The 21,725-nt window shown below is 36.2% G+C and overlaps 1 protein-coding gene across 2 annotated transcripts in view; it reads left to right on the top strand.

Moving 5' to 3' along the window:
* Nucleotides 1-21,725, top strand: part of TERT (telomerase reverse transcriptase) — a 62,194-nt gene that overhangs the window by 9,854 nt on the left and 30,615 nt on the right. Inside the window, exons 5-17 of one of the 2 annotated variants that reach the window (XM_085220555.1) lie at nt 635-715; nt 2,673-2,855; nt 4,200-4,361; nt 4,704-4,799; nt 6,553-6,638; nt 8,410-8,523; nt 10,249-10,320; nt 11,732-11,917; nt 13,184-13,310; nt 13,671-13,732; nt 15,323-15,447; nt 15,614-15,751; nt 18,434-21,470. In XM_085220555.1, the coding sequence (XP_085076681.1) occupies nt 635-715; nt 2,673-2,855; nt 4,200-4,361; nt 4,704-4,799; nt 6,553-6,638; nt 8,410-8,523; nt 10,249-10,320; nt 11,732-11,917; nt 13,184-13,310; nt 13,671-13,732; nt 15,323-15,447; nt 15,614-15,751; nt 18,434-18,537 (1,536 nt within the window). In that variant the 3' untranslated portion in view covers nt 18,538-21,470. The remainder of the gene's footprint in view (nt 1-634; nt 716-2,672; nt 2,856-4,199; nt 4,362-4,703; nt 4,800-6,552; nt 6,639-8,409; nt 8,524-10,248; nt 10,321-11,731; nt 11,918-13,183; nt 13,311-13,670; nt 13,733-15,322; nt 15,448-15,613; nt 15,752-18,433; nt 21,471-21,725) is intronic. The other variant, XM_085220554.1, reaches the window with a different exon arrangement.

The following is a 21,725-nucleotide window of genomic DNA, read 5'->3' as shown; positions in this document are numbered from 1 at the left end:
ATAATCCATTTAACAAGCCAGTTAATTGCAAAGTTTAGTGGAAGCACAGTTTCACTGTCTCCCATGACTAAATTGATTCTTTTTCCTTAAGGCTGAGTCCCATTTAGAGCACAAGATGAAACACTCTCCAAATGGGTGAGAGTTCAACAGCTTCTTAATGCTGATGGTTCAGTGAGTAATCCCATTCTGCATTTAAAGGACATGAAGGAAAAGCTGTTCTGAAGTGTTACTTTCATCTAGTCTTTCTGTGACTATCATACTGTCAGAGTATGCTCACAGTTAATCCAAAAATAGCTGCAGTGCTTTAAAAGGTTCTGTTGCTCCTGTAACAAATTGGGATAAAGGATGACCCCAGACCTGAATGCCCAGAAGGTGAAGATTAAAAATCAGCTATGGTTGCTGGCCAAGTGGCTTCAGCTCACTGTGCAGCCCTGGAGCTGAGAGGGAAGGTATATGCCTGCTAGAAAGTGGGTGCTGTAGACTCCTGTTCACGAGTGCTGACAAGCAGTCAAGAACAGCAGCTGTTTATGAAAAGACCTCATCTGTCAAAAAACGGGAGAGCATCATAAAGCAATGCTAATGATTTCATAAATCCATGAAAGGTAATGATAATGTTACCTCTGTTCTGTGATAGCAGACAGACGCAGAAAACGTCATCCAAAACAATTATCTTGTTCAAGAATTCGGGGCTTACAACCTAATGGAAGGAATGTTTGTTTTTTTCTTTTCCCTCCCTTTTTTCCTTCCCCAACTTGTGAGGCCCAGTTTATTTCTCCCATTGCCTGCTATCCTGTGGTCTGTTCCAGTTTTTCAACCTGTCTCATATTCCAGCATGTCTCTGCTCTGCAGTTTCCTCCAGGCATTTCAGTTGTAGGAAGAAGACCATCTTCAGATTCTTTCTGTGTCTGACAGTGTTCCAGGGTTTGGAATTTTAAAGCTAGTCTGAAACTGCAGTGGTAGACTTTGTCAGTTCTTGCAGCTCAGCAGTGGAATGCATCCAGATGAATTGCCAGAAAAAATCTCTCAAGTACCTAGCAAATTAACTTCTGGCTCTTGGGCAGTTCTTAACTTTTGCTGCCAGAACTGCGGTGAATTGGGTCCAGTTCTGTGAGTTTGTCCTCAAACAGTGCAGATCGTGCTCTTTTTTTTTTTTTTTTTTTTAAAAATGGAGGTTTTATGTATTTGCTTTTCAACCTTCTTTTTGTTTGAACTTAAACATATCTGTGTGTAAATACATAGATACATGCACAGATACACAAACATAATGGGAAGCCCGAAGAGGATTTCTTAATTAACTGTTTTGTTTGAGAGTGTCTAATCTTTTTTTGCATTCTGCAGAGATTCCAGCAAACCCTTAGGATTTGCAAAAATATTGATAGCACTGTAGATTAGGCTTGTTCTGGAAAACTGAGGGACTGGAGAGAATTCCTGCCAGCATTACAAGCATTACAAGTTACTGCTGTGAATACTGCTGCTGGAGGTCTCACAGGCCTAGTTCAAACTGAGTTTTGAATGCTAAAGCTTCAACTGTCTCTTATTGACCCGTGTGCTAACACCCAGATGGCCATCAGCTTTGTGAGAAGGTATTAAGGCAGCCATCCGGGGACACAATCATTAAGAAGGAAAGGAGGAACTTCTCTACTGAGAATTACTTTGATCTGCTGCTTCTGTTTATCTTTGAGCTACATCTCTATTCTTTTGACTGCTTTTCATAGGAACTTGACGTATACCAGAAAAGAAACCACTGCACTAATTCAGGAATGTGTCTTAATTTTCAGCAGTCAATTCAGCAGTTAATTTTTTGTAACCAAAAGTATTTTGCAGGATCAGCCAGTGAATTAACAAACTATTTACCTAATGAAAAACAGTAAAGTTGGATCATGTTGTTTGCAGTCAGTGACAGCAGCACAAGTGGTTTTGGTGTACTTTAGTTTTGTCAGTTTTTCAGTGGAACCTGGAATTGATTTTTTTTCAGTGCAAAAATAACATCCTCAGATGAATTTGGTATGCTTCATACTTGGCAATTTTTCTGCATGCATGCCTTGATCACAATGCTACCATTTAGAGTAAGAAATCTTTTAGAATTTATGTATGCATTTTTTGAAGAATTCTCCAGAGTTCTAAACTGATTCATTAGTGTGCCACATGTGCAGTTTGTTTACTTCCTTTAATACTATGGCTTGCCTTTTCCAAACTCTTGTAGCCAGATCTATGTTGACAGAGCTCATTGACCTGCAGGAATTCACTGCCACACTGCTGTACTCCACTATTCCCGTAACTAAGAGAGTTAAATCTTTGCTGAAGTAGAGTAAATCTTTGCATAAATTATCTGTAGAGGCTCATGAGGTGATGCAGCTGGGTTTAACTTAAAGTCTCAAGCACGTGTTGTTATTCCTTCTTACCTTATAGCTGGTGGTGATTTTATTTATCCAAGTCTATTTATTTATGTCCGTGGCTGTGACACCATACTGGTGTCTTTGAGACTGTTTTGTCACTTCCAGGAAGTCACTGCTGCTGTATTTGTTCTTTCTGAAAACTGTGTTTGATCAAAGTAGTACAGCAAATTTCAGTAGTACAACAGATTTCCTCTCATAGCTCATCTAAATGAGAAACTTATGTATTGCGTTTATTATGTTTCAGCATCTTAGGATGTTTCTCTTTGGTCTCTATAGATACAGCGCTATAACACTCAGCTAAAAAATCTATTTAGTGTGTTAAATTATGAACGAACTGTAAACACCAGTATCATTGGCTCTTCAGTATTCGGGAGAGATGATATCTACAGGAAGTGGAAGGAGTTTGTTACAAAGGTTTTTGAATCAGGTGGTGAAATGCCTCATTTCTACTTCGTGAAGGTATGCCTATTCTAATCCTGCTTTCAGACTAGCTCTTCAAAGATGGTTACTGCAGACTTTTTTTTATAGCTGTGATCTATGTGCATAACTACTTCTTTGCCATAGTTGGTTTTTGTGCATACCTAATATGCACTGGTTTGTTTGCTTTTCCTGACGTGTTGCTTCCTTGACTTTGATATTGTTATTAATTTCTCTGTCATGCAACAGCTCTTGTTTCTAGACATGTGCTGTGCTTGTGCAGTTACATTTTACCCATTTTACTTGGGTATAATGATGGGACAAACATATAAACTTGAATAGGCTTTTAGGGTCATTTTCCTAAATTAAAAACGGGAAAAAAATCCTATGTGCATCTAGATAAATTCAGTGTCCTTTCAGTAAATAAGTCTCTTCTATCTCCATAACGTGGATATCGCTTGAGAATAGATACCTGAAGTATAAAGCATGTCCAACAAATCTATTCTGCCACTTTAAATAATTGAGTTATTGTAAAATCTTTTTTTTTTTTTTTTTGAAGGAGCATTTTCTTAACTCTTGTGTTAAGTAATAGCTAGCAGGCTGTTGCTGTTGAGTTGAAGTGATTCATATAAAATTATACAGCTTATGTATAATATAGCGGGGCTCCTACCTCATGTTCTTGTACGTCAGTTGTCGTGTCCCAAAATTATTTTCAGTTATTGTCTTATCTTTAAAGACAAAGGATCATGTCATTGACACAGTTCTTTACAAGTTTTTGCTTCTTCAGTAGGCTTGAATTGTAACTATGACAAATAAAAGCAGAGTTAAGATCATAGTATAAGAGTTATAAAAAGCAAAACATCTATGTTTACATTTTTCCAAAAGTCTAAGATGTCATGATCATAATTATATAGAGAGGAGAAAGTTTCTTAAAATAATAATCATATAAAAATTTCAGCAATAAACTTCAGTGCAATGTAATATTTAAGGCTGTGAATGCAACTTCCAGTATGCTACCTTTTGTGTCCATTGGTATCTAATCATGAAAATAAGTGCTACACAGTACAGATGAATGTAGGGACTGCTGTACCATTTTCTGCTAGTAACAGACATTTGTACTAAAACTGAGTCTGGTTGTACCCTGCAAGGGAAAACTCACTGATGACTGAGGAAAGAGTCTTCAGATGAGAAAGGAGTTTGCTTGTCACAATTTTGAGTAAATAATGTTGTAATTTCATTCCTATGTGATGCTTCAATTGTGGTTATATACTACAATAGTTATTTTTTTCCCCATATTGTCACAGTATTTATGGTGATATTGATGAATATGAAAGATATTTACACATAACATATAGAACATAATGAAGGATATTTTTTCTATTTCAGGGTGATGTGTCCAGAGCTTTTGATACTATTCCTCACAAGAAACTTGTGGAAGTGATCTCACAGGTCTTGAAACCTGAGAGCCAAACTGTATATGGAATAAGGTGGTATGCTGTGATTATGATTACCCCAACTGGAAAAGCCAGGAAGCTCTATAAGAGACACGTATGACTTGCTTATTTCTTTTAATTACTACTGTTACTATATTTCTGTCCAAGGAATATATTTGTAGCTTTTTTTGTCTGAATGTGACTTAGGTAATACTTCAGAAAACCTTTATTTTGATAGTGTTGGGAATTTCCTGGGGGGAACAAAGCTGTTTCTTACTCTTCAGTGTTAGTAAAGGTAAAGATAAATAGAGATAGGTGAGGGTGAAGTTTCATTTTAACAGTACCAGACTTATTTGGTTTAATACAGGCCCCTTCACTGAATAAATTTCATCTACTACTGAGTATTCTATTGCTGTTGTCTTTTTTTTTTTCGTTTTTTTAAATATTAAATATACAGGTTTCTACTTTTGAGGATTTTATTCCAGACATGAAGCAGTTTGTGTCCAAGCTTCAAGAGAGAACTTCATTACGAAATGCAATAGTAGTTGAACAGGTAAATATTACCTTAGAATCGTTTGAGTTGGAAGAGATACTTAACAAGAACAGGAACACCAACAGCAGACCAGGGTGCTCAGAGCTCTGTCCAGCCTGACCTTGAGTGTCTCCAGGGATGGGGAGTCCACTACGTCTTTGGGCAACCTGCTCCAGTGCCTCATCACGCTTATTGTAAAAGACTTCTTCCTTATATCCAGTCTAAATCTCCCCTCTTTTAGTTTAATTCCTCCCCAGATTAGGAGGGTTCTCCTCAAGTGAAAGAGAAAGCTACATTAAGTAGATGAAGATTCCTGGGTTTTATGTGTTGTTTTTGTTTATTTTTAGATGAATGTATGTATTATATGGTGATACTGCTTGTGTTCTAGTTACTCAGCACCTTCTTTAGATAGATTTTTTGATATCTCTTAGCTGGTGTTTCTAGCAGGCTTTCAGGGGATTTAGTGCCTCAGGCAGGAACTCTGGCAATATGTAATTCTAGGCTTCTCCTAGATTTTCTCGTGGGTGTCTTAATTTGAACCACGATGTTCTTTTTTTTTTTTTTTTTTTCTTTCCTAATGAATTCCATTTCTATTGTAAGAGCTTTTCAGTGAAGTAAATAAGTATTTTGACATGCTCTAAGTCCAAAATGCACACAACTACGAATGTGAAAAGTGTGTTCTAAGCTAAGTAGCTTGGAAAATAGGGACAGCATTTTGAATAGCAAACTTCACTTCATAGAGAAATGACTTGGAAAAAAATCAGCTTATTTCAGTGATCTCCTGCCAATGTGCTAAGAATAAACTTTTCTTTGCAGGAGTTAGTGCATTACAAAACAGGATCAACTTCGTTGTTGTTACTGTTTGCTTGAAGAGATACCTCGCTTTCTAAGTTAGAGAATGGATGAAAATTACATGAATTTTATATTTGCTCCAGCTAGTGCTATTACAAGAAGCAGGCTCCTTTCTGTTGCTTAACTCGCATACTTCAGAGAACTGTATTAATTCTAAATAATGTTTGTTCTTAAGACTTACTCAGTAAAAGGAGCGTGACAAAGTGTAGAGGTAGGTGATGCACCCAGTTTCCAAATACATTCTGTGGCTTGGCGTCACGGTGTTCCATGATAACAACATACAAAATCATGAGCCACAGATGACCAGACAGATATCTTCCACTGCTCTAAATGAAACTTCTATTACACGTTTTTAACACAAAAGACTTAATATAATTGCGTAGGCTCTTGTGCACGGAGTCGTTGGTAACATGGGGAGAGAAATGCAGTCTGTAGCAGAACTGGTAAGAGAGTGTTATCTGTACTTGTGGAATAGTAAAGAACATAAGAGTTAAAAAGGATAGAACGTGACCAAAAGAGGGGAAGTATCATAAATGGTGGTAAGCCAGTATAATATTTAACCGCTTTTAAAAGCATTTTGTATTTGTTAATATAATATACAATTTTCCAAACGTAACACTAATCAAAACGACTTTTTTTCCTGAAGTAAAACTTAAAAAAAAAAAACAAAACAACAACAACAACAACAACAAAAACAACCAACTCTGTTGCTCGTTTGTTGGCTGACAGTTGCTTTTTAGAGTGTATATTCAGATTTTAATTTCAGATGTTTGCTTTGTTTCTTACCTTAGAGATTTTTACTAAACTGTTACATTCTAATTCTTCAGGTAAGCTAATACGTATATTTTCAACTTATACTTTATCTTTTAGTTTCAGCACATTTCTAAAGTACAATTTTGGTTTTGTTTTGTCCCATTTCTAGTGCTTAACTTTTAATGAGAACAGTTCCACCCTGTTTACTTTCTTTCTTCAAATGTTACATAATAACATCCTGGAGATTGGGCACAGGTAAAAATTAAAATCAAATAAATTTGTGAAGTGTGGATTTTTTTGCTGTTTATTTGGTTGGTTTATGTTTGTTTTTCTCTGCCTTTATTGGCACAGAGAATTTCTGTTAGATATCTTTTAAAGAATTGTATTTCATGTTAATTTGAAATCTGTTTTGAAATTTAATTTACGCCTTATAAAAAAGCTGAACTGTTTGGATCATTTACATTTAAATAATTGAGTTTTAGAAGTTTCTTTCCCATGCGGATGATGCTAATTATGCACAGACTGCATCATTCTGTAGATACATAACCTTCATTTAGAGCTTCAGATGTTGTTTGAAAGAATGTTGAAATCCTTGGAGATGACCACAGAAGCAAGGGGATGTCCAAGCAATAATGCTTAAGCCTTGTCAGTCTGTAGTACAAAATGAAACTTTTTCTGCATGACCTTGCTCTTCGGCAAGTTGCAATAAAAGTATAAAGTAGGAGCATTAAGAATTAAAGTGACTGGCAACCCCAAAATTAGGAATCTGCTATTACAAAGGAGGATGAAATCAAAATTTCTTGCGTTGCTAGAAATGCCGATCTGCTATTTAGCTTTTGCCTCTAGGTGGCATACGTGTACCAAGTGTAGAAACCACTTACAAATAGGATCTTTATTTCTGAATTCAAGAGTGAAGTCTGGTAGGGTGACTGGGTTCTTGCTGTTGAGAGACTAACTTTATTTTACGGTAGTTAAACTCATTGTACAGAGAGAGGGGAAAATGGAGGCAAATGGAAGAGCGTTTGTAGGCTTTTCTAGCATTTAGAACAGTTAAGTGAAGAAATAACTGCAGTTTATAGTAGAGGCCATATTAAAAAAAAAAAAAAAAAAAAAAAAGGCCAGATTATAGAAAACAATATTGTATTCCTTAACAGGCATTCATCAAGAATTTCCCTGGAAGTAAAGAGTAGTATTTATTTGTTTAAAAAACAAACAACAGCAACAACAAAACAAACAAGGAAATATATGGCTTAACCATATCGTGCTGTAACATCATAAATAAAGAAATATCATAGCTATTCTATAATACGCACATTAAATGGCCTGATTTAAACTACTTCACATAGTTAAACACTTTTACTCTAGCTTGTCTGAAACGAATGCTTTAAGAAAACAGGATTTGATAGTGGTGAATTTTGTATTTGGATTTAATGTGGATGTTTGGTGCCTATAGGAAAAGATAGAAATTCTCAATTTCAGAATCTGCCTGAATTCAATTCCTGTTGTAGATGAACATTATGAGCTTCAATGTATGAATTTTTAGTGAGTACTTGCTGGAAATTGTTTGGATGATAATTAAAATATAAATGTATAGTCTGAAAGATGAGTCGTGAATTTTACATTTCTTGTAGAAGAGCACTTGTAAAGCAACACAAGACTGACAAATACAACGCTTAGATGAAATGTGACTCTGAAGGTTCTTTTGTAAAGGGAAAAGCATTGTGGATTGATTTCAACTATAAATTCATTTAATGGCAGTTGTCTACTAGAGTTTCTTAATATGAAAGGAGGATGTGTTTTAATGCATTCTGTTTTAAATTCAGTAGTGGGGGGAAAAAGTTTTTTTTTTTGGAGTCATATCTAGACTCTTAGAGGAAAGAAAAACTGAGGTAAGGTTAACAAGCAGGCTTTCAGCTGTTCATTACTGAAATTTACACGTTATACTTGATGTTCTTAAGTATATGTTTAATGACTACTGGAGTCTTGTTGCATGTTTTGATGTTTCTTTTCTTTTATTCTTTTCTAGGTACTATATACAGTGCTCTGGAATCCCACAGGGCTCCATTTTGTCAACCTTACTTTGCAGCTTATGCTATGGAGACATGGAAAACAAATTACTTTGTGGAATCCAGAAGGATGGGTAGGAAGATTTGGGTGCTCTTTGTTGTGTACTCTGTTATGGTATTGTATAGTGTGTATATGTTTTCTTTTAAGTTTAATTTTGAATTTCAAGAGTTTTCAGTTCTCCAGCAGAAGCATGGTAAACTCAGACTTAGTGTCACTGTAACTGTTTTAGAGGGAATTGCCTTATTTTTCATATGATTGGGAAGAAAAGAGATGAAGAGTTGTCCTAGATGTGAGTGTGGATGATTCTTACAAAGAGCGCAGTATTTAGGGATGCTTTAAAAGCATGTTGGTCCACATTGGTCTTCTAACATCTTCCATGCTGTTCGTGTGCTTGGTTCTTAGGAGCTTTGCTGAAAGTTTGTATGGTAAAACTGCTTTTTCATTAACAATAAGAAATACAGCATCCTTTTTACGTCCCTGTGAATTGATAGCCAGGTGAATCTCAGGTTTTCAGGCATGAGCTAGGTATTGGTGAGTCTCCTGAAGCTTGTTCCTGTTCACATCTCTCTCTGTTCCTGTGAATTCTGTCCAAAATAAGATAAAGGAAGTGTGTAAAAGTGCACCAGTCTGATGCCTCTTCTTGGGAGGCTCTCTGGATGATGGAAAGCCTCAGAATGTTAAATGTCTTCCTACATAAGTAATAGTTCTTTTTAATAAGCATTAGTGTGCTGTGATGGTGGGATTCTGAAAAGCTACTTTTTTGCTTCTAAAGGACCCTGTTTACACATGCTGAACTTAAGAAACCAAGATTCAGAAGAGTGCACATAAAGAGTTTTATGTAGCAGCTGTATATGTTGTAGTTTTTAGAATATTACATAGGTGTCCACTGAATGATTTTGATAGTTTCATTTGGCCTTTAAACATAACATCTCCCACTCCCAACAAACAAACAGCAACAGTGAAAAAAATGCAAAAAAAAAAACCCAACCAATTGGCTATTGTATAGATGAAGATATATCTGTTCTGATCATTGTGATGGCTTTTAAAAGGAAACTGGAAAAGATCATCTTCAAAGCTTCCTTTCTATGATCTGTCTCTTAACAGGATTTATTGGAAAAATATGAGCAAGTTTGGGACATGCATTCTATTTAAAAGAAAATTTCAGCCTTTATAATGGTAGACTTTTCATAGAATCATAGAATTGCTCAGGTTGGAAAAGGCCTTAAAGATCATTGTGTCCAATCACAACCTAACCACTTAACCTAAACACTAACAACCCTTCTCTAAATCATGTCCCTGAGCACCACATCCAAATGGTTTTTAAACACATCCAGGGATGGTTACTCCCTGGGGAGCCTAATCCAGAGCTTAACAACTCTTTCTGTAAAGGAGGTTTTCCTGATATCCAACCTAAACCTCCCATGGCACAACTTGAAGCCATTTCTGCTCATCCTGTCACCAGTGAGAAGAGATCAACCCTGCTCTCGCTGTAAGCATCTTTCAGGTATTGGAAGAGAGCAATAAGGTCTCACCTCAGCCTCCCGTTCCCCAGTATAAACAGTCCCAGTTCCTTCAGTCTCTCTTTGTAGGGCATATTCTCCAAGCCCTTCACCATTCTTGTTGCCCTTCTTTGGACCTGCTCCAGCACCTCAGTGTCCTTTTTGTATTGAGGTGTCCAAAACTGAACACAGTGTCTGACTGTTTTGTATCCAAGTTGCAGCTTCACAAATTACTACGTATTAAATGAAGACAGAGTTATAGAACATAAAGCATCTCATATTTTTATTCTTGATTACAGAATCCTAATACGTCTTATTGATGACTTTTTGCTGGTTACACCACATTTAATGCAGGCAAAAACTTTTCTAAGGTATGATATTAAAAGTATTCTTTGTAGTAATAAGCATTAGCACCTTTTAGGTCATTTACTTTGATCTCCTTTATACTTCTGTGTACATGTAGATGCATTTGATTTTGTGGACTAATAATCAAGGCATACTTTGGAGGCCTTGCTGGTAGTCTGTACCTAGGAAGATCTTAACAGCTACATTCTTGACTATAAACTAAAAAGCTCAAATGATCAGAGATTCCTCCTTTGGTTTAAATTCTGGACCTACCTCCTGAACTTGACGCTTCTGGCAGGAACGAGTAATGTAGACCAAGCCAAAGAACCTAACAGTTTACTTTTATGACTGTTTTCTCTCAAATTTTCAAAAGGTGTTCTAGTTACATCCTTGAAATGGTTTTTATTGAGCAGTTTGAAACACTAATTGTCCTAAGTAGTAAAATGGTATACTTCAATGATTTCATTAGTCCTCAGTTCTGTTTCAGAACAAAAGGGAACCTCTGGGTATGTGTGAATCTATGTTTCTGGAAATAAGTCAAACCCATAGGCTGGGGATGCCTCCAAGCCATTAATCCCTGTAATAGTTTTCCAATATGATGTCACTCACATTAGCATTGCAGATATTCTCCTACTTGCATGTTATGTATTAGCTTCTTCATAAGCTATGTTGGTTTTCTGAACATAGGTAGCCTCTTCTGTGGAAGATCCTCTTTCTGCATCTACTTAGAGGTCTTGTGAGCTCTCTGCAACAAAGGAAGCAGTGGCAGTTTTCCTAACGTAGTGTTAGAAGTGAGGGACTCGAGAAATTCATTCTGAGGAGATGATGTTTTTACTCTTACTTCCCAAAAATAAGAGTCTATCTCTTCCTCTCCCCTTTTAAAAGCGTGAAGCCTGCACTTGAATTAATCACCAAATAAGACAAACTGCTGTTTGTCCATGAGATGATACTGCTGACCCAATATGTAGTAATTCTGTGGTAGGTAATCAGCAGGCCTACTGCAATAAAGAGATACTTGGGGAAAACCTTGTTGAAGAAATTTCAAGATGTTTTCATCAGATAAATGAATTTCCTGTTATCTAGATTATCCTTGTTTTCATGAACTTTCAGAAATGATAATTCTTCATCTTTTTCTAGTGATTTCTGTGAGTTTGGTTTGTGCAGCTGGTCTCAAGTATTTAAAATACTAATACCTGTTTTGGCACTGACCTGTAAAAGCTTTTCTTCTCCACTAAGCTTTTTATTTATTTCCCTGTTTTGACTTCAGTTTTCTGTATTTCTAGTTGTGTTCGTTAACCTTAAGAGCTGTTTCTCTTCATTATTGGGTTTGCTCTTTTATGCAAACCTGTATGCATCATGCAGCATGGTGTTGTTTTTTGTGGTTTTTTTTCTGCTTTTTTTGTGGGTGCTTAAGATAACTATTTTTATCTGTTTTAGGACTATAGCAGCAGGTATTCCTGAGTATGGCTTTTTAATAAATGCCAAGAAGACAGTGGTGAATTTTCCTGTTGATGATATTCCGGGATGTTCTAAGTTCAAACAGCTGCCAGATTGTCGTTTGATCTCATGGTGCGGTTTATTACTGGATATGCAGACACTTGAGGTTTATTGTGATTACTCCAGGTAAATGGTTGTATATTCCAGCATCAGCTTTACAGTATGCAATACACAGTGTGAAAAACAAAAGAGTATCTTGTAAATAATATAGCTGAATTAACTACAGAATACACGTTATAATTCTGTTTCTTATACAGCTATTTATACTTTCTTTTTCTCATGCTTTCTTCATTATATCCTGGTGGAATGCACGTACATTTTATTGCACATACCACATGGTGAATACATGCTTTTTCAGAAACTATTTGAACACCTTGGTTTAACTTCTTTCACAGTTAGAATAATAAACGTATTTATACTGGATTCATATTTGATGCAGCTTTTAACAAGTAATATTGCAAGAATACAGGTTGGAATTCACTTTCTGTACACTAGAGGGATTAGTAGTTCTTTAAGTTCCAGAGGTTCCACATGTACTTCAGGTGTTAGCATAGGGTAGAAGTAACCTGCCTTTAAACATCATGGGTGTACACGTGGAGCAGTCTGACTAAAGCGGCATAAAACTCAGAATGTATCCTGCTGAAAAGCTTTATAGGCACTTTGAAAGGACTCCTAGAGACAGCATTAGACATTTCTCAAAGATTAACAGAAAATAACTTTAAGCTGAAGGCCAATATTGTAGTTTTGTTTATAAACAGCCCATGAATACATTCAAGTGAGAAATTAGAAGGAGGTTTTGCACTGCCAGAATGGTTCTTCAACTGTCTTCCAAAAGAGAAAAGTTTGGTCAATTAGTATGAGATAAGGAGAAGGAATGCGTGACTTTTGGGGTTTTTTTTGTTTGTTTGTTTAACAACAAAAGAAACAGTTTATGTTGTTGATGATATTAGTGCTCATGGTTTGGGAGGCACTAAACAGAGAATCTGTTATGGGGTGATCTCCTTGCTTTAGATAAGATTGACTTCAGTAATTGCAATGCTAAGGTTATTGGGCCAAGGTAAACTTAGCTCCTGCTTGCTTGGATCACAGAATATAACTTGGCTATTGCTGAAGTCAGTTTAAAGCTTGTTGGTGGCAGTGATGGTAGCATTTTAAATAACTGGAAATGATTCTGTTCTAAGGTTCTGAAGTAATTCCCTAGGTGGCAGCCTTAATGCCATATGTCCTTTTTGTTTCTAGTTTTGAGTTTTGTTATAGTCGTATTTTTGTACTTGGCTTATTGATTTGGAGGAGTTTCTCTAAGATGAGAAGTTAAATGAGCTTTATTTCACAGAATTTAATTCAGTCTGTTAGCCCATGGAGTCTGATTATTATTATTATTTTTCATTCTAGTTATGCCTTTACTTCTATCAGATCAAGTCTTTCCTTCAATTCAAGTAGAATAGCTGGAAAAAACATGAAATGCAAATTGACTGCAGTCCTCAAACTGAAATGCCATCCTTTATTTCTTGACTTAAAGGTGAGATTATGGAAACGGATGTTTGTAAAAAAAAAAAAAAAAAAAAAAAAAAAAAATTCGTTAGTGCTAAACAGCATTAAACAGCATTGAGGACTAACAAAAGAGGTGATTTGGAAAGGCTATACACTTAACTTTGAAATCTTGGCATCGACTAAATGTGGGTGGGGTCACAGCAGCTTCCAGAGCTGAGCCTTCCGTTCTGAGCCCATTGTTGCTTATATAATAGAAAATAATGGAAGTATAGCATAAGTGTTTTGTTTTTTTTTCTCTACGTCTCTAAATCATCTTTTCTGCTGAACTCATACAAATGATATAGTAAGACAAAAATATTCTTGTGGTTCTGTTTCTATTCTGTTCCAGATCAACAGCCTTAAAACAGTTTTAATTAACATCTACAAGATATTTTTACTTCAGGCTTACAGGTAGGTCACTGCCTCTTGCAGTAATTGTGAATTTTCCGTGACACTGTCTTGACACACAGCAGCTATTGCTTAGCAAAATACATACCATAAACTGTTACATACATACCGTACACTGTTAAATGTCAGTAGAAAGTCACATAATTGTGTCTGAAGACTGTTCTTGCTTACTATTAGATTCAGGGTAGAGATGATCATAGAATCATAGAATCATAGAATCACCAAGGTTGGAAAAGACCTGAAAGATCATCCAGTCCAACCGTTCACCTATTACCAATAGCTCCCACTAAACCATGTCCCTCAACACAACATCCAGTCTGATGTTAGTATGTGTGTTTAAATGACACTTTGACAAATTAATTTTCAATATCTCTGGGTGTTTACAGCTGACTTCAAGAAGAACGGTTTCTTTCTTCTAGGAGCAATGAGAAGCAGGTTATATTGAGATTATATTTAGAACTTTGTGTCCATTAAAATCATATGGAACTTTGACCTGTATGGCTTTGCATTAAGTGGGGTTTCGTTCTTCCAAGTTAACTCTGACTTCTTAGCTGCTAATAATGTCTTAATTGCTTCTTCACTGGTAAAAATGTTATTGACTTGTGACCTTTTCTTGACCAGCAGAGAAAGTAAGCACTTTAAACAAGGATGAAGGGAAAGAAATCAGAGTTGATAAGGAGGTTGGGAGAAAAAAGTAAACTCTGCACCAAAAACTTTGCGTGATTGAATGTGCTGAGTAAAACAGGAAGATCCTGGGTCTAAAGAATAGCATAAAGATTGAGTAGTATTCTGCTTCACAGCTGTAAAATCCTTTTTATTAATAATTTTTGATAGCTCCTTATGTTACTACCAGAGAATTGTCATGCACTGAAAGTATTCCTCTGTTCAACACAACTCTAGCAATGACGAAAGAATATGTTTGTATTGATATTGTTTTCTGGTTGAGTTTATTAAGCCTGTTTATCAGCTTCTGAATGACAAACAAGGAAAAGATCGATTTCTTATTTGTTCTGATTTGAATAAAGAGATAATCCATTAAGAGTTTTTATTGTTTATTGTTTTAGCACTGAAAGAGCACAAGAGCTGTTTGTAAATAGGGAAATATCAGATGTTACTATTTTGCTGGAGTTCTGCTTAGGAAGTGACACTTGAGCTTTTTTCTTAAATTCATCATTTGGAGGTCTGCTTTCCCGAAGAACCAGATTTGTTGTTGAGTTTGTTTTTGTTTCTTTTTCCCTCACCTTCCTCTCTCCCTCTTGCATGTGTTCTCTATCCCAGTGGTTTGTGATGTGAGATTGATGAGGATGTGAGTTTAACTTTCCCTCATCACAAGATATTCGCTGTACTCAGAAGAGAATTCTCTTACTGAAGGAGTTGACCTCAATCTCTTACATCACAGAAGTTATGAAGAAACATCTTAAGCCTGACACTGGAGGAATTTGTATATAGGAGAGGTTTCTCATGCTAACAGTGTTTATTTGGCTAAAGGTGCTTTTAAGTGTGGTGTAGTGCCTAAGGTACATAATCATAATTTCACTTGAAATAGCAAATGACTTGTGATTAAAAAGGGTCTTGTTTGTTTTTTACTAACAGATTCCATGCCTGTGTTCTTCAGCTTCCATTCAACCAGAAAGTTAGGAATAATCCTTATTTCTTTGTAAGGATCATCTCTGATACTGCTTCATGCTGCTATTTTATCCTGAAAGCTAAAAATCCAGGTATAGTGTGTTAGTGGCAGTGAAGAAGCATTTTTTTAATTTACTTTTTAAGATAAATAAATAGTCCTGAATGTGTAGCCCTTTTGGTTTTACAGAAAGAAGTGGGAAGGGTCTGTTGTACTTCTGAATGTATGTTATTTTCAGTGTCTTCTTGTTCTGTCTCTAGGGGTTTGTTTAGGTTGCAAAGATGCATCTGGCATGTTCCCTTTTGAGGCAGCAGAATGGCTCTGCTACCATGCTTTCATTGTCAAACTGTCCAACCACAAAGTTATTTACAAATGCTTACTTAAGCCCCTTAAAGTCTGTAAGTATTCAATTACTTTTACAGTTTAAATATGGTTTTCATAAAATCTTCTAATCTAACGTTTTTTTAAGTTTTTTATCATAGCGTTGTTCTAAAATGTACAGTAACAAGTTTTCTGTTCTTAATGAAATCAATTAACTTTAAGTAGACAAATTAAAGTGGTATGTTTTTCAGCGTTTCATTTTCTAGAACCTTGTTCTTAAAGCACATCCCTGGTTATTTGACACTCATCGTGTTTGTACAGTTCAAAAACCCTGGTACGATTGTGTTGATCATATTGATCAAATAAAATACAAAGGCTCAGATTTCTATTTTTAAACAATGTAGATGAACTCCAACAAAATAATTTCCTCCCACAGCGTAAACTCTTACCCCCAAAGGAGTCACTGGGGACATTTTGAAACAGAAGCACTTGCTGTGCTGTTTGTCTCATTGTTACAGAGTGGTGCTGGCAAGTCTCTGTGACTCTTCCACTCTGTTAAAGAAGATGACTATGGGTTCTGAGCAGCTCCCTCTCCTTGACCAGTTGTGTATTCTGTAGCTGGAACAGCCATAGAAATAACAGAGCTTTCAATTGTAAGTTATTAAAAACTAGTAGCTTTTCCTGAAGCACTTAGTAGAGCTGCTGAATTCAACCTTAGTGGAAGCTAGGTGTAGCCTCTGCTTCACAGTCTCCCAGCACTGACCACATAATTGCACTCTGAATGAAATGTTACTTGGGTTCTTTTATTCTAGTTCAAGAATAACCAATACTTCATCTGTAAATGTATCACAGGCTTCCTCTGGTACCTGTGCTGAGGCATAGTGCCATGGAAAAGGAGCAGTTCTGCTTTTGAAAGTAGGCATTTCCTTCCTGTATCAAAGGCCAGTGGCAAAGCCTGTATGCACAATCTTATTTTTGTCAGTACAGTGTGACAAAGAAGACACTTGAACATTTATAGGAAACAAATGGAGGGATGAGTAGTCATGTCCGTAGCCCTTAGTAACATGTCCTCTGCACTTTCTGTTGGGAGCAGAACTGAAGTTTCTGCAGGAATTCACTGAAAATCCATTTGAAGAGACGTTGGTACATAGCTTTCCAGCCACTTCTATTTTTGTTTCATCTGCATCAGATGTATTCCAGAGTAATGTTGTTATTGTAATCAGTACATCATATTGTAGAGACAATCCAAGCACAGTGTTAAAATACTAGAGCTAATTTTGAATGCTGTATTTTATGTTCTGTCGTGTTTCTGGAAATCAGATAGCATGTGTGGATGTCAGAGAAGCTGTGACATCACAGCTGTTGCTACTCAGGTGTGTTCCTCTAAAGCAAAGCTAGCTTTGTATATCTGTACGGCACAGTGATGTGTAGCATAGAGATAACTAAGACTGGTAATAGCACCTGTGTTGACTTAACAACTATATTTTTTGTTGTAATTTCGGAGTTTGTATCAGCTATATAAAAACTGTTGCCCCTGTGAGATCGTGTTGTCTGACAGAAATTGATATAAACTTCATTTTTCACTTGTGTCCCTGCACATGCCTTTCCGTTACTCTCCTTCGAAATCAATATTGAGCTCATGGGCTTTGGGGAGGAGGTCTTCCCCAGTGTTCCAAAACCTGTTAAATATCAACATCAATGGCTTTGTCAGTACAAGTTAAAATCATTCTTCAGAGTTAAGTATTTAAAGCATAGTTACTGTTTAACATTCCTCCTATTATTACCAGTTGGGAAGGGAGCAAGAGTCTTTCCTTATCGTGATAAAATATAAATACACCATCTATCTCCTTTCCAAATACAGAACAAATGTTTATCGAGCACTTCTGCCTTTCTGCACCACTGACAATTTTACCAACCCTGTTTAGGTAACAGACTTAAACTGTTGCTAGGATTTTACATGTTCTTTCTAATCTTTGAAAAGTCCTTTTTATTGTCTTTAATTCTGTTGGCCATAGACTTCAGTGACGTTCTGTGTTTTAAACTGATATGTCATGTTAAAAATAAATAGATAATTAAACAAGGCTCTTAAATCTTAAGTCTTCAGAATTTTTCTCCTGAAGGGTATCTTTCCAAGTAGCCTTACAAGGAGACACAGTGGGGAGAACTACTGTAGCCACAATTAGAGAGAAAGGTGTTTTCTCTGTGAAATTTTTTTTCTTCTTTTTGCTGATGTCAGTTCCAATTATAGACTTCTTTAATGCCATATCTGAAAGTAGAGGAGGAAAAAAATAGTTTGGGAATACCATCCTCCTACAGATAAATATAATCAGCTAGGTAAGGACGTGTCCAATGTCCTGGGAGTTGTTTAAATTAGGGTCTTTCAGAGTAACGCTGCTTTGACAGAACTTTTTTGGTGGATACAGTTACTGAGTAATTGGTCTTGTAGTTTTTAGAAAACTTTTAGAAGTGTTAGATACAAGCAGTATTGCAAGGACATACTGGGAGGAATGTACTCCTTGGTTTTCATAGCTTGTTAATGTTTTAACATATGATTTTTTAACTGGCAATTGTCTGCTGTGTTTAAGGGCAGGAGAAGAGCAGCATGTTTTCCTATAGCCTTTTTACCCTCGTGTTCCGGGTGTTCTAGCTTTTTTATTGGATTAAGTTACTATTGATTTCATGACTTACTAGCATTTTCCCTGAGAATGAATTATTAGTTACCTGCAGTAGTAATATGTTGTTTTTGATACTTTTTGTAGATAAGATGCATCTGTTTGGGAAGATACCAAGGGATACTATGGTACTGCTGAAGACAGTGACGGAACCATCTCTTTGTCAAGATTTCAAAACTATACTGGACTAAGCGATGAAGGTTTATTTCATAATCCTTCCAGGCTTAAAAATAAATGTTAAGTTTTTAGATTAATTTTCTCTGTAGTTGATTTTGGTAGAGTGAACTGAAAGCATTTTACTTGAAAATTTTCTCTGGTTTTTTTTTTTTTTTTTTTTTTTTGGTACCACACAATAACTTTAAAAGAGCAGGCTGTTTTGTTAACATCTTCCTGTTTGTGTTTTTCTGTAAGTTCGAAGGCTGTTTGAAGTACAACTCGTGAACTTGGCTTGATTTCCTTCAGTAATTCCTTTCTTCTTGATGAAGACATATTTAAATTATCTGTTTAAACAGATCAACGTTTTTGCCATGTATTGTTTCTGAAGAACTGTTCTTTGATTTTTCTATTGCAGACAATTTTATAATAAATTGTCCACACAGTTGCAGTAATGCATACTTGTCTCCAATACCTTTATTTTATAGTAAACTTCAACCCAATCCCACTCAACTTGGGAGTGTCTCGAAAGGCACTTATTGGTACAGGGAAAGTGCATTTCATGGCTGCGTCTAGCAAGATATATGGGATAAAGATTTTTTTGCTTTGGAGAACACAGTCAAAATTTGTATGCTAAATCTGGGTATGTTCAACATGTTTAATATATTCTGAGAGTTTATAGAGATGTTTTATACCACCTGCAACTACACAAAATGAGAACAATGGTGATGTATTTATAACTACAAAAACAAGGGGAACCAGGGTTATTGTTTAGATAATAGAAAAGCTACCTGCTTGGTATATTTGCATTTCCTGTTCTTTATTTAATCTTATCTTTTGCTCCTTAATAGTACTGAACTACTATCTAGCCCTTTTGTTGGCATGTTGTACAGGACTGAATTTTGCTCTGTGACTGCTCTGGTAAGCCTGCCCACTTGTCTTTTTTTCTCTAGGCTTACATGTTGAATTTGCAATGCTATACTGTAGAGGTATTTCATTAGGATAAATAAAATCTCTTGTCAGGGATGAAACTTAAGCACTTCAAGAACTTCCTGCACTTCTGAGGGAACTGTTACTTCCTGTGGCTATTTACTCCTCACTCAGTCTTTCTTCAGCTATGCATTCCTTCCTGTCTGCTGCTCTTTTCATCTTCTGCTATACTAATAAGATTTTGTGTAGTTGCAGGTGGTATAAATTTTGATTCTTTGCTACTTACTGCAAACTGGCTCAATGCATTCTGTGCGTCATGTTGAAGAAGGCCTTGCTAGTGGGCAGCAGTAAGAATGAATGCATGTTTATTTTGTCCTGATTCTGGATAAACCTCCTGAGAAGGATGAACCTCATCATTTCCTGACAGTTGATAAGCATACCTGCTATGAAAGAACTGTGCAGGATAGGGGATGGAGAATTCTGGAAAATATCTCAGAAGCCAGAATCCTATGATGTGAATCCATGCGGAGAGAATGGGATCTGTTCTGTGCTTAACAGCCACCTGAAGGCAAGCTTTTGGGGTGATCTAGAGTGTGTCCTGGAAAACTGTGGTAGAAAACTGGAGCAGCAGCTGTGCTGAATTATTCACTGTTTCTAAAAAGCATTGGAAAGAGGTGGGTTTGTGAGGACTAGAAGAAAACCTCTCTGCTTTCATCCAAGAACATGGTGGTTATGGGTAGGTTTGCTTCTAAAGCCTTTAAGTGCAGACTTTTCCGTGTATGCTGAGAAAGAAACATACTTTTTTGTAACTTTTTTTTGTGTTTAATAGACTGAAGGTTTGTAATGTCTTTCAGCATGCTCCCTTCTAGAAGAGGCTGGGGCGTTTTTGCCCCTTAAAGCTCAGAACAACTGGAGTCCCGTCTCTAGCTTCATTGCTTTATTCCTCTTCCACAGGATGCTTTGACTTGCAGATGTATTGCCAGGACAAGCCCATTTTTACTCTGTACCACAAGAGACTAAGTGGCATATAAACTAACAAGGAAGTATCTCAATTAAAGGTGTATTTTTGGAAAAAAATATGAAGTGTGATGCAATTTTCTGAACTGATGTTTGCCTTTACGTGTAACTACTTGCTAAATCATCAGTTTAAAGCAGTAGTTGCCGTTTCTGAAGGCTATTTGTAAACAGATGCAAATATTTCTCAGAATTCATTTTCTTCTTAAAATAGCCTATTTAAGAAGGCCATTGAAAGCAGTGCTGAAACTAGTACGTGTTTTGCAAATAGAAAATGGGAAATTGTAGAAAATATGGCACTCTGTACTGTACTGGAAACTTGCTGCTACAGCTCAGGACTGATGGAGAAAATGCTTGGAACACATGTTTAAGGAATAAATTTAACAGTAGCATAGGTTTACTGCACTAAAATGATTGGTCCAAACCATTGAAGATAAGGTAGAAATATTCCTTAAAGCTACTTCTGTAATGAACTGTTTTAAAATAAATAGTGCAATGTATACTATTTATATATTATATAGATATATAATACTATATATATTTACAGTGGTAAAATATTTTCTACTTAACTAGTAGAAAGTATGTTAAACAACAGCTGGTGATAGGAAATGTGGTGGATTGAGTAACTTTGGTCTGGAAATACTAAAATAATTTGCTTAAGAACATTCTGAACCTATGCTGTGAGTTTTCAACAATCACTGGAAAACTGGGAAAAATTCAGGAGACTCTATGGATGAGGGGAAATGTTGCAATTGTTTCAGTGTTTAGGAGAAGGTAAGTAGAAAGATTAAGAGCAAGGCCACTGTAACTGTATTGTGCAATCTACGATCTGAGTCAACTTGTCAGAAACTATTTGGGCCACTTTGGGGAGGAAGTGTGGTTGGGATAAAAGTTGTTTTTTACTATCTCTATGCAGAGCAGGAAGGGAGGAACTTGATACAAACTCTTCTAGAGGAAGTAGAAGCATCAACATGCTTCAGAGGTATCCTCGCTGCTTCCTGTTGGAAAGGGATTTCAGACTGAAGAGGTAGGTATGAAATCTTGCATTGTAGGGAAATGCTTGTATTCCAGAAGGAGTATGGTCCTCTCTCTACAGGTTTTCTGTCTGTTTTAGGATAATTTAGAAGGTTCCTCATTTCTGGTGCTGTTGCAGTGCTCTTGCTGTGTTTTTGTTTTAGGTTTTCGTTTGTTTTATATTAATAGATACTTGAGTTTGTTACACAAATTCGTATCTTAGGGCTAGAAATTCTGTTATGGCTGAAAATCACAATGCCTGTAGCTC

The sequence above is a fragment of the Meleagris gallopavo genome, chromosome 3 (assembly GCF_905368555.1).
Source record: "Meleagris gallopavo chromosome 3, MGAL_WU_HG_1.1, whole genome shotgun sequence".
Classification (NCBI taxonomy): Eukaryota; Metazoa; Chordata; class Aves; order Galliformes; family Phasianidae; genus Meleagris; species Meleagris gallopavo.
Note: the sequence above shows the minus strand (reverse complement) of the source record. Positions and strands in the feature narration are given on the sequence as shown.